The 20,824-nt window shown below is 41.5% G+C and overlaps 1 protein-coding gene across 2 annotated transcripts in view; it reads left to right on the plus strand.

Moving 5' to 3' along the window:
* ARMH3 (armadillo like helical domain containing 3) overlaps positions 1-20,824 on the plus strand; it is a 94,341-nt gene that overhangs the window by 62,760 nt on the left and 10,757 nt on the right. For both annotated transcript variants that reach the window (XM_061552835.1, XM_061552836.1), the window contains exons 22-25: positions 1,028-1,154; positions 3,561-3,636; positions 5,358-5,436; positions 14,111-14,227. In XM_061552835.1, coding sequence (XP_061408819.1) covers positions 1,028-1,154; positions 3,561-3,636; positions 5,358-5,436; positions 14,111-14,227 — 399 coding nt within the window. The remainder of the gene's footprint in view (positions 1-1,027; positions 1,155-3,560; positions 3,637-5,357; positions 5,437-14,110; positions 14,228-20,824) is intronic.

Raw genomic sequence — 20,824 nt, forward strand, 5'->3', positions numbered from 1 at the left:
AAGAAGAGAGAGAGAGAGATGGCATTGAGCCATCACTAGTGCTGAGTGAATGGCAGTTCTATTTGAATGCGATTAGGTATTTATTGCTTTGAAACAATGCCAGGTTAGGGTATACCCAACTGCAAAGATTTTTTGCAAGCACTTAGTTTTTGATTGCTTTGAATTCCTTCCAGATGAGATTTAATTCAAGTATTGGGGATCTTCCATCTTGGGGGGGGGGATGCTTATTATGTTTTAATTGCATCCTGGTAAACACAGTTATAGAGTTGCATTGTGCAGAGTGCCGTGTTACATTAACTTTGACATTTTATGCACTAAATTGGCATGGGGATTGGGGGGGGGTGCATGTGCTTCGGACAGCACCTGGTGTGACAACATTTGTGCCCAGAACAACATTTCTTACCCACAAACCAGGTGCAGCATCTTTGTACTGTGATGTCAGAGCTGGCTGCTATAAAATGGAATTGTTTGTGGTCCATCCCAATTTGAAAGAATTAGCCCCATTAAATTTCAGCAGCTGCCTACGAATGTTACTATTTTCCCTTAATTGGTGGGCTCTGGTTCCGTCGACACAGGAATCCGACCCTTCATCGTTCATTGAAGTTATTGAATATGATCCACTATTATTTTACTTGGGGAAATGCTCTAAACAAAGTCCTTTGGTTTATGCTGTACCTATAAAGTGGGAACATTATCAGTCCATTGCTTTCTCATGCGGATGTGCGTGTGCACGTATGGGAGCGGTGGCTTAGTGGATATCGCACTGCGCTATGAATTTGGCCACCCGAGTTCGATTCCTAGTCACAGTGAACATCATTCTGAACGTCTGAATCTGTCCTGGGCCTCCGCGAGGTTTACTTAGCCTGAAATTACCAAATATCACCACTGGGGGGAAAACAGCGTCATCCTGGCATGGTACTGTCCACAGCACTTCCTCGTGTGCCTAAATAGGTGCTCCCTAACATAATTGTCCCCAACAGCCTATTGGGTACACGGAGGATGTTTTTTGTTGTTTTTGTATGCCCAGGTGGTGAACCTGTTCAACATGTTCATCACGTTCGGGGACACCTTCCTGCCGACCCCTGGCAGCTACGACGAGCTCTACTACGAGATCATCCGCATGCACCAGGTCTTCGACAACCTCTACTCCATGGGTACGATCTGCACTCATTCCTTTTGCAAGCCAATCCTGATCGTGGCACAATTGTATGCTGAGTAGCTGCACGCAGATGGGATGGCACCGGCCCGTGCTCGCAGAGATCGCAAAACACAACTTAGACTTTAACGTAAGTTGTTTATGTAAAATTACCATGTGAATTATATACACGTTTCTGGGTGCCCAGCACAGAGAGGGGATTCAATTGTATTTGAGCCGCAGGGTGTCGGAGAGCACCTAGCAAAATTTGGTTTAACGTACATACTAAAGCTCAGTTGTATTATTTAGCATGCTTCGTTAGTCCACGATGCTCAAGTCGGCATTGGGTGCACGTCTGTATCTTTATGTGTGCGCATCTGTGTGTGACATCTCACAGATAATATCATTGATGGATTTCTGAACCCATCCTAGGTCTTTCCTTTGTTGACTCTGCCTTAGAATGAGTACCTGGTGTGGTGTGTGAACATCATCATTGGGGGAGACCGAGGCATGGTGTTAGCCATACCAGCTCTTCGCGTGGATTATTGACTCGTAGGACACTTTTCACAAAGTCCAAGTATGTCATAGGTGCTCGTTAACAGCACTTGCCCCAACAGTCTGTTAGAGCTTTATGGTCGATTTTTGTTTTGTGTGGTGAGGGATAGTTGAATTGGTCTATGCATTGCACCAAAATCAAAGTGACATGAGAGCCATTTCTGGCCATGGGTAATATTTTATGCCCTAGTCTGCTCATTGATCAACTTTAATCATAAATGATCAGTTGTATTACTTAAACATCAGCATTGGGGAGACATGAAACTCAGCACGGCACGGCCATATCACCTGTGAGTGCTGTGCTGACCCTATTAGGTGCTCACTAATAGCAGTTAATCTGCCGAATCAGGATGGTTATTTTCTTACGCGCGTGTGTGTGTGTGTGTACGTATATACAGCACTGGCTACCTGCCTCTTGAATCACTCGGTCCTTGAACGCAATTATTTTACCGTATGATCTCGAGGTCATCTCTGCACCGTATGTGTAATAACACACGGGCCATAGTCTGGTGCTAGGATTTTGGTTCGGATGGGCAGAGTGTTAAAAGTAGTGTGGATTAATTTATTTATTTAGGTTTTAAATCTCCCCCACCACCTCACACCGTGGTGCATGTGATGTGCCCTGCTTGCGTCGGGCTTATTATAGCGCTGCCTGAGGTGCTCATTAAAAAGCAGGGTTCATGTGTGAGACCAAGCAGTGAAACAGCTGCCTAGGAACCTGTAACTCCCAAGCCCAATGTCACACGTATTTGGCTGCTGTTCAGATTTTTTTTACTTTATTATTTCCGGTGCAGTATTTACTTATTAGTGTCTGCACACACACACAATGTTATTTCTTTGCACGCTTAAAATAAATCAATAGAAGCCTTTGTGCTTTGAAATATTTTGTTCTTCTTTACATTTACAAATGCAAAATTTGTCTGGCCATTAAATGTACCATTATGTTTTGTTATTTTTGGATAAAAAAAATAGTTTTCTGGGAAAAGTTATTATTTAGATTAATTGTAACAGCTTACATCAAGGGTATACGAACTTCCACATATTTCTTTGTGTTCCGAACGTGTGGGTTATTCTCACATGGTGAGCTATGTTCTATTGTTGTGTGAATGGAGTCGATGAGTCCTCCTTCTTGAACAACGTGAAAAGTGCAGCTCCTCTTCACCGGCAGTCGTCAACCTGTGAACCTTTGGTGGATATTCCACATTCACATGGCAGGCGCCCATCGCTGCATATGCCAACTTGTTAACATGGCAAACGATGAACAGAATTGCTCTAATTAAATTCCTGCTTTTAGTACAGCATGCAGACATATGTTAAGTAGCAGCGTTTGGTGGAGTAAACGCTGTAAAATATTCACCAGGAAGGTCCATAAGACGGTGGACTTAAAATTATGATCACGTTATTAGCTTTATTTAATTATTACATGCAGTCTTCCTCGATAGCTTCATGAGTTACTGTAAAATTATATCCTTATCAATATATCCTTGAATATAAATGAAATATAGTTATTTCATAGATGCATCACATACTCATATTGGTATAAATAGTACTGTTAATATTTATGTATGCTGCAAATATGGTTAATACTTAAGTATACTTATTCGTAGTTGTATACCGTATAGTTTTACAAAGTGCCTTCAATGTAAAATTAATCCATCATGTATTTGTAAACTTTTAGGCAATTGATATAATACAAGGTAAACAGCGATACCACTTGACAAGATAGGGCCTGCAGGCTGGAGTGTGCGTGATCCTGTATAAACATATACATATATATACAACTGCATAACAATAAGTATAAAGCAATATTGCACAGATTGTACCTTGATGGTTCATTGCAATGGGTTGTGCGTGTTGTTTGTGTTCTCAGTGTTGAGGCACTCTACAAACAATGGGCAATGGAAAGAACCAGCCAGCAAAGTAATACAAGCCCTGGTGAACATCAGGTGAATGTTCACATTGTTTGAAAGGAAATGTCTTCTCTGTCATCTCTCTGAACCTCTCACAGATCACATGTCGGCGTGGTTTTCCTTTGTTCCAGTTTTTTTTATGAGTGTGTGTGTGTAGATACTCACATTTTTTAGGGATTTTTCCCCCCCTGTACTGTCCTATACACTGGTGGGGCAAGTGCCATTAGTGGTCACTTATTTGGGCTGGTGTAACACATCTTGCAGTGGTACAATCAGCATCATGCCTAGCCTCCTTTTGTGCCCCTTGGTACCGATGTTTTGACCAATCACATTAGGTACTAATTTTAAACCGAGTTGATCTCTGGGAGGTCTTAACCAGGTTAAAGATTTCCATTTGTCACTGGTATTGCACAATATACAGCTACTTGCAAGTGCACTGCAACCGTAACGTAACGAATGTCTCGGCACTGAATGACCTGGAATTGGAACTCATTGAGCTGAATTTAAATTGCTCTTACACCCATGCCATCCTTCCCAAATCCACATGTATGAAAAAAAAGTTTTGGGTCAAAACAACATATCTCCAAAGAAGATACTTTTTTTCCTTGAAAATGTCTTTGTAAAAAAAGGCAGAGCTCGAAAACCAATTCAGTTCAATCTGAAGAGGCCTATTCTCTGAGCTAAGTAATCTCAGTTCTATTCTCCAGTACTACCAACAAATCATGCGGTACTCTGAGGTAAGGGTCGTGATTTGTTCCCTGATCTCCAGAGACAGTGAATTACTTTTCAGTACGTAGAGATAGGCATTCATGATGAAACGCTGCAATAGTCCATTATTATTAGCTAGTGAGCCAGCGTATCCAGCTGGGTGGTAATGTGGTTGGAGCACTTGACGCGCAGTCAGAGGACTGCTAGCTCAGATCCCGGGGGTTGTTAAATTGAGTTGTACTTTGTGGGACACCCGAGAGCCATCATCCGTGGAAATGCAGAATTGTTACCACTGTCTCAAAGGCACCGAAATAGAGGACCAATATCGCATTGCCGAAATGAGCAAAGAATCACTGAGCCAGTTAAAAACTTTGCTGTTTATATCTAACTATGCGGTAGCTTAAAATAGGATTGATTAAAGCTGCATATCAAAGGTAAACTTTTCACAGTACATTTTTTTTATTTTGTAACAACGATTACACGTACAGCCAAACCAAATACCCTCTGCTACTGATAAAATTCACCATCAAGGAAAACAAATTTAGGCTGCTGCATGGCCTGAATCATTGTAGTTCACGTAGCGTTTATTAGTTGACACTGGAACAATAATACAACTTATCTCGGTGAAATTATTCCGTGCTAGCAAGACACTGAGTGTAGGGAAAGAGGGAAAAGGTCCCTATAGCTTGTGGCCTTGGATAATGGCTTTAAAAGCCACTCGATCCCTGAATGGAAATCCTTAACATGCGTGCAAGCATCATTGTCGACCTCGCGTGCGTTCCGCCCGGGATCATGTGGGCGTGAATCATTGTGGTGGGTATTGTACGGCAATGTTGATGAGACTTCAGGATGTTCTGCGTAAGATTGACACGCTCTCTTTTTCGCTTCGTTCTTTTTAGTAGCCTCTCGCTGCCGCCGCAGCTTTGAAAGCAGAGTATTTCACACGTTTACATAACGGTGCAAAGTTCACACGAAGGCACGCATGTATGTTACGCCATTTTGAATTGTAATGAGTTCTCAATATGTGTCTTGCAATTTGTCTATTTCAGAGCCATCGTCAATCACTTCAGCCCGAAAATTGAGTCATTTGCCGCTGTGAACCACATTTCCCAGCTCTCTGAGGAACAGGTAGGGATCGTGTCTCTCCGTACCTCTCCTCCTAACTTCACCGTTATTTGTTAAAGCTACCTCTCTCCCACTTGCCCCACAATTCCCCGTGGCTTCGGCCTCATCCCTTCCCTGTTTATGCCAACTCATTCTTTCCGCCTCGAAGATAAACACCTAGATCATCATGTTGCTCAGCTCAGAATTAGAAGATGACAAGTCAAGATTATGGTTGGAACACAAACTCGGTCATTCCTCCCTAGAGATTCATTAAAATTAGGACATTATATATATGGAATTTTCACAACTGGCTTAGGAACATCAACGAAAAATGAACAGTTCCTTGCTCATGTGTTAATGGAGTCTTTGTCACAGGCATGGGTAAATATATAACTTTAGAAGGAACACACATAATTTAGTAAAGACTGCTTTCTGCGTTAATTGCCAACAGTGCATTTACAGTTCCTATTTTTCAGCGTTTCAGAGTAAATATTTTTTTTATTTTAAGTGACATTTTTATACCACCTTACCTCTATTAATCTTCCTGTTTTGTGACCTCCTTCGCCTAGCACTCAATAACTGCACCCTCCTTTGCTTGTTACAGCACAGTGATGGATGTACAACGCACTGCCCTTAATCCTCATCCAATGGTTAATTTTAGCAGGGGCTGTGTTATTTTATCTGCGGCCCAATGATATATTTTAGAGTTGTAAATTAATGGTGGAATTTGCTTTGGTTACGGATGAGTTTCTTTTCATTCATCTGAAGGAGTTAAAGAAATCGGAGATATTTTAGGATAGTTGGTAATACAAAATTGTCTACATGTGAAAGCCTTAGGAGGATGAATTGACATGTAACACTTCATGACAATTCATTAAAGATCAGCCTTTAGAAGTGAGGCCATAATTTAATGCCCTTTTATTCTCTTTTATAGTATCTGTTCTAACCACTTTTTGAGTTGAGTATTTAATGATTTATTATTTCCTCACGGCACACATTTTCACAAGCTGAGAGGTCCAATTTTAACAAATTAAAGTTATTTATTTTGTGAAGGACTTTTTTGGGATATATATAACTACGTGCTGCACACCCAAATAAAGTGAGAGAAAATTGTATTTTCTTATAACAGGAATGTTTCAGAAGTGATGCAGGCTGTGTACGTACGTTTACCTTATCACTGGATTCGTACGCACGCGACACTGACCAGGATGCCTTCCGCTTGTGTCCTAAGCAACAGTGAGCATTGCGCGCGTATATAACACAGTCATGTTCCAGCCATTTAAATGTAAAGGCTGCAGGCCACAACGATGCAGGTGATAGTAAGTTGTAATAAGTCAAAGGCATTGCGAGGGAATTGTGCGTCACACAAATGATGCGGCATATTTATATCCCCTCTGTGATTTGTGTGGGTGGGGGGCGAACCTGAGGAATTGCAACAGCCCCGGGGTTTCAGCATTACCTGCCTCTTGTCACAGCATGAAGAGTATATGCAGCAAATCGATTCATGTTCTATTTATCACTGCTTGCAACTGGGCCTTACCTGTTTGTTTTGATAAATAACTATCTGCTAATTTCCCAGGGCACCAAAAACGTAACTGTTATTTTGAGCATCAATATCATTTTGGCATTTTTTGGGGCGGGAGGGGCAGTATATAAACATGGGTTGAAAGTACCTGACATCATTAAATTCCTCCCATCTTCATGAACAAACTCCACATTTTATTTTTTTCTACAATATCACAAAATACCGAGGCACAGAAGAGAATACGTGATTTTAAACCAGATCTTACAGTGCAGCTCGGTGCACTTATATTAGGATGAGTTGGTCTGGGGATGACGTTTCACTGAAACTTATGGCAATGTGCTGAAGCTGATCCTCCATAGCTCAAATTGAGTCACCGTCACTGTTATGAAAGTGCATTTCGTGAACAAATGCTCCAGATTTAACCTGAAAGCTGAATTTGACCTCGAGGACACTTTTTATTATAAATGTCCCCTCCAATGTGCTTTGATAATAATGTAATAAGATTTCCAGCACCTATTCGTTTTGTCAGACGTGATACTTCGAGACTGACATTGGTCTCTTCACCCATTGGCCACTGCATTCGCCTTGATATCTCTTAACCCATTGGCCACTGCATTCGTCATGATATCTCTTCACCCATTGGCCACTGCATTCGTCTTGATATCTCTTCACCCATTGGTCACTGCATTCGTCATGATATCTCTTCACCTATTGGCCACTGCATTAATCTGATATCTCTTCACCCATTGGCCACTACATTGGTCTTGATATCTCTTCACCCATTGGCCACTGCATTAGTCTTGATATCTCTTCACCCATTGGCCACTACATTGGTCTTGATATCTCTTCACCTATTGGCCACTGCATTAGTCTTGATATCTCTTCACCCATTGGCCACTACATTAGTCTGATATCTCTTCACCCATTGGCCATTGCATTAGTCTGATATCTCTTCACCCATTGGCCACTACATTAGTCTTGATATCTCTTCACCCATTGGCCACTGCATTCGCCCGTTATCAAATTACAACAATAAGTCAATTGGTGGTAGTGGTGTATTTTACAGCTATAAACATTCCACTATTATTAAAATAACAAAACAATAGATTCATATAATTATTCTGTGAGATTTCACGGGTGGCAAGGACGTTTGTTTACTTCAACGGCTGAGATCCCTTATTCAGGCGCACTTGACTGTAATGGCAAGTGTTGTTCTCGCTCACGAGCACACTCGCACGCGCACATGGCAAGGCATGTGCACACGAGCGTAGATGTCTGCACAGTCAGAGCTGATGTGTCAAGCGCGTCAGCTACCACCACAGCTTTGTTCTACAAGGGCTCAAGGTCGCATGTGATCTCTGCATAATGTGTCTCTCCTGTCTGCTTGAACACCACGGGAGGGGATGGGTACATTATTGGCCACTTATTTGTTTCTAATAATGTCACCATACTTGGCTGTTTAACCTGTTCACTGCCTCATGGCCTCGCCTAAGAATAGAGTTAAACGTTAGGAATTGATCCTATCAAGGGCTTGTTTTTCATGTTATTGATTCTAGTCTGCTAATTTTGAGCACTTGCCTGTTTAATTTGCTTATGTTATTAATGCACCCTATGAATAGATATGAAGGCCAGATCCCATCAACAGCAAGTAATGCGACTATTCATTTGCACGCTGAACTGACAATAGACTTTAGCGCCTACATTAACCCTGGTTTAGATAGTTAGCCATCAAGACGCTCCTACTCATTCATGCAAAAGTGCATCGATCAGGCGTGCTGCTAATGATGATCTGTTCGATTTTTGGCACTCCTGGGGCACATACTGAGGTTTAGCAGTCAACAGCTGGAGTGTGTCAATGGCTTCTACAAAACCAAAAAATGCTTTTTAATTTATATTTAACTTTCATTGCTGTTGTGATGTCAAGCAGGAGAAAACATAGTCAAGGTGTTCTTGGTTCTTTCGGTAAAGTCACGTAGAAGGGAAATAATAAAATAATAAAAATTCAACATAATAAAATAGTTCTGACTTTACCGAAAGACCCAAGAAGATGAATCCCTGCAGTCACGAAGTGCCTGGCCAATCAGCCACACATCCTCTCAATGCATCCAGTCAGCCAGGCAGGTGCTTGCCACAGGCTGCGGTCCATGGTGTTTTGTTGGAATTTCTCAGAGTTTCATTACATCCGTGTTGTCAGATCAGCAGGTCATGCCACTAGCTGTTTGTAAGTAGCTGGGGCTGCAGAGCCGCCTAGAGGGTTGTACTCAACTCTTTCAGTTTGCAATTCGATTCACAACTGAGTAAATTTGACTCTGTGCTCAAGGGTTTTAATGCTGCCACCTTGCCAGCAGAGTCAAATTCTAGGCGTTATCAAATCACACTACCTGCATGTAAATGAATGCTCTGGGAAAAGCAATGTGCTTATCATTGTCGCAGGAATGTGGAGTTCCCACCTCTTACTGAGGACTGCCAATGGAGATGAGCGCCTGCTAATTTGTTATTGTGGGCAGGGAGACACTCAATTTGAGTGATGTCAAGCTAAGTGAGGCCAGGAACATTAGTTTATAAAGTCACAAACTGTGTTCCAGTGCAATGGCAAAATTAATGTTACCTGACACTAGAACCAAGAAGATGAATCCCTGCAATCACGAAGTGCCCGGCCAATCAGCCACACATCCTCTCAATGCATCCAGTCAGCCAGTGTTGTTGGATCAGCACGTCATGCCACTAGCTGTTTGTAAGTAGCTGGGGCTGCAGAGCCGCCTAGAGGGTTGTACTCAACGCCTTCAGTTTGCAATTCGATTCACAACTGAGTAAATTTTGACTCTGTGCTCAAGGGTTTTAATGCTGCCACCTTGCCAGCAGAGTCATATTCTAGGCGTTATCAAAGCACACTACCTGCATGTAAATGAATGCTCTGGGAAAAGCAATGTGCTTATCATTGTCGCAGGAATGTGGAGTTCCCACCTCTTACTGAGGACTGCCAATGGAGATGAGCGCCTGCTAATTTGTTATTGTGGGCAGGGAGACACTCAATTTGAGTGATGTCAAGCTAAGTGAGGCCAGGAACATTAGTTTATAAAGTCACAAACTGTGTTCCAGTGCAATGGCAAAATTAATGTTACCTGACACTAATGTATACATGAATATTCATTAGCTTTTCCATTATGCATACAGTTAAACAATGATATACCCACTCTTATAGACCCGAATACATTTAAGTTCAGTGCTATTTGGGATGACGTGTTTTGACCTGCTGAAAGGATATCTGAGAGGCTAGTCAAGTGGCAGTACATCATTAGATTCCAATTTTTACAAAATCTAATTTGTAAGTTCCAAAAATGTACGTGGATTTTTAAAATAAATTTTCCTGCTTAAGGGTCCCACGAACTAATCTTTTTCAACACGTCTCTAGAATATTCTATCTCGAGCATACATTTGGCATAATACTCTACTTTGTAACTTTTTAGAAACCACAATTTACACTCCCATGTGGGTGACGTGCTTGTGCATCAGCTGTGCATCATGGCGACACTTAGCGATGATGCACTTCTCCCACTCGACGTCTTTCTGGCTGTGTCTCTTGCTTCTCTCACTTGCGTTATCTCCATGTTGTGCTCCCTGCTTCTCCGACTGCACACATCAGAATCAGAACATTTATTTAGACGGGAAGATTCCGATGAGCTATAAAGCCCTTTTTCACAGATGTCCAGTAGGGGCAGGTCAGAACGTTACAACAAGAAACAATACAAAAACACGATAGGAGTGCAAAGTATAGGAAAGGTAAAAATCGCTTAAAAATAGACAAATAAAACTGAACTTTTTGTATGTTACCAGGTAAAACTTATTTTTCGGAAGCGAACTGTCCGCAAATGATAGCTCAACCAAGTGGCTTATCACGTGGACATTTATAGCAGCAAAATAATCGATGCCTCTGTGTCGCTCCACACACCCACTCAGTGTCATATCTGTCTCCACTTGTCTCTCTCGATCTGGCCCAGTACTCAATAGTGTTGCGACACCCTGCGTACCCCGGGGTGGGTCGGGTCCAGTCTTCCGCTAGCCGCCGTCGCAAGAGCTCGGCGTGTAGCGTAGCCCGGCGTGCGTAGGACACGCTGGAAGGGAGGCTGTCTCTCCCTTAGGCTATCGGGTAAAGGGGCCGTACCCCTTCGTGTTAGAGTAGTGTTTAACAGAGCAGTGTTTAACAGAGTAGTGTTTAACAGAGCAGTGTTTAACAGAGCAGTATTTAACAGAGCAGTGTTTAACAGAGTGTAAAGAATTGTTATAATAAACGCATTGCCTCCAGCCGACGTCTCCGTGTGGTTAGTTACAGGACACAACAATAGTAACGTGACCGTGATGATGCATTATTAGTGGGCATTGGGCCACGTGCAGTATGGAGTGAGAGAAGCAGAGAGAGACGTAGCACGGATATGTTCTCCATTGAGACAGAAGTAGCCACACCACGGGAGAGGTACGTAGTGTGAGAGTATCTCTGAAAAGAGAGGTATGCAGCATCAGAGAGGAAGAAAATCGTGTTCCTTGCTGCATTCACAATGCAAGATTTCACTGGGGCCAATGGTATTTAAAAAGTATCTTACCTCCGTTAAATATTGATGTAAGGGGTTGTCTGGTATTGAGATGTGTTGAGACATTCTATTTGGGTACAAAAGGGACAGAAACTGTGGGTTAGAGTGTTCTTTCTCTGTCTATTTATCTCTTAAACACAGAATAGTCTTAAGGGCAATGTATATTCATCTATGTATTAGCACGTCATCGTGATACTCTTAAACTAAATGGCAATTGAGTATATATCAGAAAGGGCTCATCTAGGAGATGTATGGTTAGCATGTTGAACCAGAGGAATAATATTTTTTTCCCTCAATTGCACTGCAATGTTGCAAAACACTGTTAAATATCTGCTGTTGTGTGGACAAAGATCTTAAGACGTGAAGACATTTTGATGCCCTCAGAGATCATTACTGCAAATTGCAAACTGTTTTGTTCAAGTCTCAATTTTTTAAAACAATTATTCACATGCTAATTTCAATTCAGCAAACAGAAAGTTTAAGCGTTCACATGCTCAAATATAGCTTCGTGCGGTGCTCATTTGCGTTCATGGTCTTGAGTCATTGATTTTCATTCCATGTTCCTATGGCTGGGACCAATCACTTTTAACTTTCCACAGAGCCAGCCACACAGCCTTGCCTAGCGGTGTTTGTTTTCTGATCCCAGAAGGATAATGATGGGATTGTGTTAAACCTGCCAAAAAATGAAATCTCAACTCTGTCATTGGGAGCCCTGCATTGATTAATGAAAATGTACAGATATATACGAAACTTTTCTAGACATGAGAGTAATTCAACGAGAGCCTGAGCAGTCAACTAAAAAGGTCTTATTTTGCATGATTGCCTCCGTGTGGTCTACCTTGTGTCTCGACCAGTGTGGAGCTGATTAAAGATTACTCATTGAGAAGTACATGCATTTTTCTGGCAGAGTACAACCCGCTCCACTCTGATTCGTGAAACGAGTCGGCCTGCTTTTGTGTCTCGAGTTCTCCATTCAGTGTGTAGCTGCTATATATTTAATTTAATTCATGTTATTAGGCCACATTTCAGATGGGAACACGAAGCAACACAGGCTGTGCATAATTTACAGATTAAAATGGAATTGAATTAAGATCCCGTGGTGTTGGCGAATGCTCAACGGCAATTACAAATGGCCTTGCTGCAAAGTAAGCCCGTGTTCACGATCGTGCACTTGAAGCATGCTAAACGATCCACGTCGAGCATCGTGCAGAGTTTAGCCCCCATTAATCCGAAGCAAATGAAGATGTTGGGTATGGGGCTAACGTCTCGTAATTACATGAAGCCGCAGTTCCCAACCTGTCGTAAGCATACCCCTGGAGCTACATGTGGTATCTCTTGGGGGTAAGTGAGACAAATTATGTGATTGGCAGTGGTCACACAGGGTATTGTCTTGCAGGGTTGGTCTACGTATGGCCACTTGCAGTTTGAAAGCTGTGTGCTCATATGCCAAATGGAATTTGGTGAACGTGCACACATGTGCTCTGCTCGCACTCTCTTTCGTTTTCCCATGTATTCTGCATTCATTTACAGATGAACTGAATATATTACTCTAAATCTCGTTAGCATTTCACAGCGAGCGAATATCAGCCTTCTCTCGTAGTGTCATCGTAGTGTAACCATAATGATGACTTCTGATTAGCACGGTTGGCTACGTACGCTGTGAAAGGAGTTCAACATACACATATACATTGCTTAAACGGTAGAATACATGTGATTTTAATTGTTTTTGAAATCTAAACATTCATTTCGAAATATGTAGTTCATTGTACATTGATTTAGTGTTTCGTAAATGTCTTACGTTTTAATTACATACTCTTTGGTTCTTTCGGTAAAGTCACGTAGGTAGAAAAATAAAATAATATACCACGACGTTTCGATCACAACACAAGCGGTCGTCCTCAGGCGGAAAAAATAATCCAGCGGTGGAACTGCTGCGATCGAAACGTCGTGATTTATTTTTATTTTATTTTTCTACCTACCTGACTTTACCGAAAGAACCTAAGAGTATGGATTCCTGCAGTCAGGAAAGCTTCAAATCAAGTTTTAATTACAGGTAAATGTCATTTTTCTCTTTCGTAATTAAATATAAAAGCTGTATGTTGGCAAGCACAGACAATTGACAGGTACATGACAATAAGAAAAGGTTGGGATCCACCACTGACAAAGAGAATCTAGCCCTTTGTCCTTGGTAGTAATAATAATTGATGAAGACATAACAGAGAATGGTTTAACACGTAGGCTTTCGCGACCAATATTTTTCATAATAAAAACTGTCACGTTGCCTTCTGTCAACGTGACACTTTTTTGCTGATTGGCCGTGTCGGGTGGTGGAGGGTTACGACACATTTATAAATAACGCGATCTAACCCAAAAACGTTTATTATGAGTAACAGAGAATGGCTTGCCGACGACCTAAGAGATTGGTGCCCGAAAGATGTGGCACTGCTTGAGCACACCGACACACAACCGAGGAAAGTGGCAACAAACGACGATACGTGCAGTGGTCACGTACGGGCTATCTTGCCCCATTGATCGTGATGACGACTGATGACAACAATAATTGTTGACGTGCATGCACACTCTCCAGGTGCTGAGTGTGGTGCGCTCCAACTACGACACGCTCACGCTGAAGCTGCAGGACAACCTGGACCACTACGAGCGCTACTCAGAGCAGCCCAAGGAGGCAGCCTTCTTCACACAGCTGGTGAGTCAACGCGGCGCCGGTTTTTCCACACTCGCGCCGGGGGGGGAGGGGGCAGTGCAATCTTCCAACAGCAACAAACAAAATCAGCTTAAATGTCAAAACTCCCAAAAAATAGTCAAATGTGATTTCAGGATCAAATGAGTATTGAGGCAATGCTCATCTCTCGTTGGTAGGAATTCCACATTGCTTCAGTATGGGCGAGTATATCCACAGGACAACTACTGTAGGCTTCCCCACAAAGTGGTACTTATTTTATCGATCCCAGAGGCATGATGGGCTGAGTCAACCCCCAACCAGGACTTCAACTTGGAATGTTTTGGTTTGTGTGCCGCTCGCTCTACTTCTCAGCTACCTGGCCGGATGGCTCAGCCAACACCAGGCATGTTAAGATGCATCAGTTCATTGATTACATTTAAATATTATGCTTACAATGCCTGTCTAGAATCGTGTGAGAATCGGTTCTGTAAAATATACACAAATACCTTGTATGTTACATTGAGGCTAACTTGAGACGGAAAGGAAATCAACTATAACCTAAATAATTTCGTAAAAAGGAGACAATTCATACAATTGCTTGAGGCTGAATAATTGCATGCCTCGTCAGAACCGTGTCATATCCAACACATTGTCAACACAGAACCACCTTTCAGCAAAGTGCCAGCAACACTGCACGGTACCGTATACCAACACAAATACACTGTCAACAATCGTGTCATCTACGAATGCAGTTCCAATTCTGACAGCACCAACAGAATTATGTTTAAAAAAAAATTGTCTAGGTGCAGTGATACCATCTCCACCACCGTACCATTGTATTCTTGATAAACTGTGAACACAGCACTATCTTTCAACACATTGCTAAAAGTAACAAGTCCCTAAACAATCCAATTGCATCAGTTATTCACCCGAATGTAATTTTTTGTCGTAAAATATTTTGCTCGTGCTGTGCGATTAAATCAACAAGACCCGTGATGCATGCGGCAGAAAAATGTTGTGCCAATGAAGGAGATAAAAATCATTGTGAGGTCGATGTGTCCATGTCACATGTGGGATGGGCTCAGGTTTGTGGGTGGGCCCGATGCTGATGTCATTGGTTACGGCTTCAGGCAGGGTTTAATAATTATGTGATTCTGCAGTATAGCGCAGAAAAATAAAAACCATCAAGCTCCTCTTGATTATTTTTGACAAATCATCATGATACATATTTAGATTATTTAAGAAATGCGATTTTAGGTAAAAACAGCATCACATCCTGATATTTCTTCGTCTGCTGTGGCTTTGCACGATGTTTTCCATGAAGTGTACTCGTGAAGGAACATCTGCTGCGTGTGCCTGAATCCCGTGAAGCGTGCAGTTGCGTTGTGTGCACATCCTTCAAATTACTGTTAATGTAGAGGATTTCTGTGCAAGCCTTTAGTCGCCTAATTCAATGTTAAACAGAATGGGAATTAAATATTTAGTCCGTGTTTGCAATGAGTCCAACACTAAAGCACATTAACAATTAGGGTGGAAGGTATGAATGCTGCACAGCCAAAGATACCGTATATCCAAAAGGACATGGAACAAGTACGCTTAAAAACATGTTAAATGTTTTAATTTCACCAAGTTAATATGTCGTGGTATGCTTTCCGATGATTTTTAAATGTATAAAACTGTCTTTAAAAAATACTACGTCCAGGCTGACTACATGGCTTCAGCATGTTATCTACTGAAATAATAAATAATGTCTGCCAATACATGTGAGAATTACCAATTTGGATCGTATTAAAGCTAAACTGTAGCTCTTACAATATTTTAACCTGAATTATGTAAGTACAGGAAAACCTTTCAGAGCGGAGGGGTTATATTAATGGAAAACCCCGTGTTGGGCGAAACTGCGTTTGACTAGTGCTGAACCTTTATGGGAAAAATAGGGTTGCGTTCCTGGGTTCTAAATTATCACCCTATCTCTCTCTTTCTTAAACTAATTCTACAAGATTTTCTCCCTTTGATATTGTACTTCGGGATGCTGAGTCACTCTCCATGTCTTGTGTGTGTGTACTATTCTTTGGTTCTTTTGGTAAAGTCATGTAGATATAAAAATAAAGTGAATTAAAATATTAATGATAAAAATAAAATAAAAATTAGAAGAATTAATGTAGACTGTAGCCTGGTTCTTAATCGGAGTGAGTGTACTGGCAGTCTATAATGCCGACTGTAGTAATGGTTATTAAGCTGGGTGAGTGTACTTGCAGTCTGTAATGTAGACTGTAGCATGGTTATTAACCTCGGTGAGCGTATTGGCAGTCTATAATGTAGACTGTAGCAATGGTTATTAAACTGAGTGAGCGTACTGGCAGTCTATAATGTAGATTGTAGCCTGGTTCTTAACCTCGGTGAGCGTACTGGCAGTCTATAATGTAGATTTAGCCTGGTTTTTAAGCTTGGTGAGCGAACTGTCATTCTATAATGTAGACTGTAGCAATGGTTATTAAACTGAGTGAGCGTATTGGCAGTCTTGACTTGTGCTCCCCCGACAAGAAAACACAAATCAAGTCACGACCCAAAGTGGTTGATGACATCTTTCCAATGATTGCTGAGTTTATAACCATCCTCTCGGTTGAAATTGTGTCTGTGTGTGTCTACTCTTTATTTAATATTTCACCTCAACACAAACCCCCCCCCATCTCTATTCCTCTCCCCGCACCACGACACTCGCGCCCAACGCTCGCCCCCTAATGCCGTCACGTGAACGTTGACGATTCGCCACCTAGGCGTCCATACGACTCACGCCCTCCACGACTGGACGGCGAGATGCACGCGGCAATGTGTATCAACATGTGCGCTGTGCCTTAGCGTGTTGAGTAATACAGGTGTTGGGGGTTAGATCACGTAAATATAAATGTGTCTAGATTTTTCCTTTTTTTCTGGCAACAAAACAGGTGTTAAGATGTTAATACACCAAACTGAAACCTTTTACAAGGAATCATGTCTGCATTAACCACAGATACTTGTGGTCAGAATTAAAAAAAAACATACTCTGGTGTATTAACATCTTAACACCTGTTTTGTTGCCAGAAAAAAGGGGAAAACCTATTCTCATATTTTGGTACTGGCAAAAGAGATCCCATGATATAAATGTGTTGTTAAACCTGCCACCACCTGACACATCCAATTACTCTTTGGTTCTTTCGGTCAAGTCACGTAGAAAATAAAATAATAATAGAATACGACGTTTCGGTTGCAACACAAGCAACCATCATCAGGTAAGAATGAATGATAAAACAAAGACACGTGAACAGCATAGGCAGACACACATGCAGAGAGAGACACACACAAAGACACGCCGAGCGAGACACACACCAAGACAGCCAATTACTTAGGTTTGTAAATGTTGTGGATTTGCTCCCCAACACACCAGTGTGCTGTACTAGTAACGAATTGCATGTTCTGTGTACGTGACAGACCTTACTAATTGGCTGTCGGGTGGTGGCGGGTTTAACGACACATTTACGCGAACTAACCCAAAAAAACCTGTAATGGATGGGTATAGCCGAAACACGCGCTCAATAAAACCGAATTTGGTGAAGTTTTCCCGCGTTTAAATACTGAATTTGCATAGAGATGAGCGCTACACATCAGATTAAATTTCATCTTATATGATTTCCCTTGCGCAAGATTATGATTAAGGCGCTACGTTTCACAGACGGGTGTAGTTTGTCAGGAGTCTGCCAAGTTGCTGCGTAGTATTACTCAATCAATTAATTTCCGAGCAAATTATTTTCTATTTGCAAAAAAATGGGTCTGTCGTGCCAGCACACGTGCGGAATCTTTTTCGAATATCCTTTAACGTCCAATGTAAAACAGCTAGCATTTCTCTTATGAATCACACTACGCACGCAGTATTATCCAGGGTGGCTCATAGGCTCAAACTGTGAACCTTTGCCACTAACAGGATAACGTGCAATCGCTCGGCCATGTCAATGCCCTGGTTTAGAGTTTTGTAAGTTTTTTTTTAAACATCTAGGAGAGGAAGCTAAACTTATTCTTAACATTTATAACACTTAGCGAAAATAATGAAATGAAAGGTCTTCACTTGAAATAAAATGTCAACTCGTGTAGCTTGCGTGTTCTGTGGCTGCAAATTGGAATATGCTTGTCCAGTTCTGTGGAATAAATTGGGTCAGGTTCTAATGGGCAAGCTTTGCGTAATATGATTATAAGAAATAAAGAGTCATTGATGCAAGGCTGGATAAGTGGTTGCGTTTTCCCATTTTTTCACGATATTTTACGGCCACAGTTTTTCACAACGTTTAAGAATTTATTTCTGTAACGTTTATTTAACACTTCAGATGTATTAATTAAACCTTGGAATTAGCAGTGGTGGACTTTGAAAGAATGTGCTGTCACATGGAGTGATTGTGGATCTCTTTACACCTCCCTTAATACAGCAGCAAGGTGAGCCGTCGGGCGACCCGATATGTTTAAGAGCAAAACTGCTCCACAAGTTTCGATTTAAAGCTTTCGTGACTGCAGGGATTCATCTTCTTGGTTCTTTCGGTAAAGTCACGTAATGTTCTACGTGACTTTACCGAAAGAACCAAGAAGATGCTCCACAAGTATTCATGACACACTCCCAAAGTATTGCTCCCGACAAAAATAAAAATTGATAACATGTATTCTTATATTCATTTACAAAATACATTTGTTGTCAAGGGGGGTGATGTTGCTGTTTGCTTCTTATAATTAAGTATTTAATGAGTAATTGACCATACTTGGCAAATTTGAACCATGTCACCTGCCCACATGGCCTACATTGTTTGATTGTTCAAGGATCTTTAACTTCTGCTGTGAAGGAGAAGGCGTTGATGTGTGGTTTAATCCGTCTGCAGCATTCACCGGTGTGACCGCTGGGGCTGAAACCTGCGAACATTTGCAAAACTAGTGGCAAATGCGTTACCGCACAGACTACTTAGCCCATCATCTCTCACCGGGGACAAATAAAATGATAAATGGTTTGTGGGTTGTCCTCTGAAAGGGCTGGTCCCGCTGTGGCACTGTAGAATATTTTACCACCTCAGCTCCGGCAATGGATATGAACACCTGCTGTGTTGTTCGTCTGAGCATGGAGACAATTTGACTAGAATTGAGCTAAATAACATCAATATTTTAGTGTGTGTGTGTTATTGTCATTCTTGGTATATGATCATACATCTATTGTGGCTGGCATTAAAATGAAAGATGTGGCATCTCTCCAAATCACACTGCTACTCATTAGAGCATTAACTGTCTGGCATTTATTGTAAAATGGATGTGCAAAGTCTTGCAAAATCAATTGCAAAAGTGGACCCATTGTGTATGTGATTGTTATGTCGACAAATACAAAAAAATACCCACAATTAGATTGTTTTACTTAATAGTTACAATCTTTGCATGTGCACTATAATTTAGGTTAATTCATTCATAATAACGTTTTAAAAACAATTGCCAAGCTTATGAGGAAGGAATCTGGCTGTTTAAATAAATCATCATTCAAAGCTGACTTTTTAAAGAATGAGCCACGGCCGCCTGCCCGAGCAGCACTTGGTCGAAATCCACAGCGGTGCTGTCATGTCGGTGCTCTGCCAGTGCTGTGTGATCGCTCAGACTCCTCGCCGGTGTGATTGACTGGCCTGTAAGAGCCCGAGGCCCGAACTCGCAGCACTGAGAGCTGCGTGTGGGCGATGGGACATCCACCCAGACAGACCCTGGTGACATCATCCATCACACGCACACACCTACATCATTCCGATGGCGTATGAATGTGAAACGGCTGAATCGCTGCGATTTTTTTGACAATAGTTTAACATGTGCAATTAAACGCACCTTGGGTAGCGTACAGAGTGATTTATTTTCGCCAAATGGCAAAGCACTTTGGGTTGTACAGGTTGGAAGGTTTATAGGGCCTTAACTTGCTGTCCGTTTGCAAGAGGATATTTTCGCTTGCATAAAAATTGTGATGACTTGCATCCTTGCCCTGGTATAATTACAATGCATTATGGCCCACGTGATGGGATTTCACATATTAGACGATATTAAATTTGTATTCTATTTATGCTAAAACTTTACTATGACTTATATGGAAGACAGTTATTTCTAGGGTTGTTAATCGCTTTTATTTACATGGAGAAATAAATGCTGTCTTAGCATATATTTAACAAATTACTGTAAAACATGCATTTGCCTTCATTCTATAAATAAGCTTTTTCTGGAATTTTGAGTGTTTTTGGTTGCTCGGACACAATGAATTGGGGACGACATCAGTCCTTGCCATTTTAAAGGTAGTTAATCATTCATTTCTAATATTTCTTTAAAATTATGCGACGCTAAAACTCTAAAATAACATGATTTAAAAATTTATCAAAACATCTTTCTTAAGCCATCACTCAGAATTTTTGCATGCAAAAGTCAGCCCTGCCAATGTTTCCACGTGTGCAGTGCTGGCTCTCGCACCACCAATTTGTGGAATTCTCACGGTTCACCGTGCTATTAATCGATGCAGTGCTTCACGCTGCCGTATTTTTATTTAGATTAAAGAGTTTGAATGTTTTTTCCCCACCCTATTAATGTTTCTGTATC

The sequence above is a fragment of the Lethenteron reissneri genome, chromosome 17 (assembly GCF_015708825.2).
Source record: "Lethenteron reissneri isolate LAM-NWPU_2019-01 chromosome 17, ASM1570882v1, whole genome shotgun sequence".
Classification (NCBI taxonomy): domain Eukaryota; kingdom Metazoa; phylum Chordata; class Hyperoartia; order Petromyzontiformes; family Petromyzontidae; genus Lethenteron; species Lethenteron reissneri.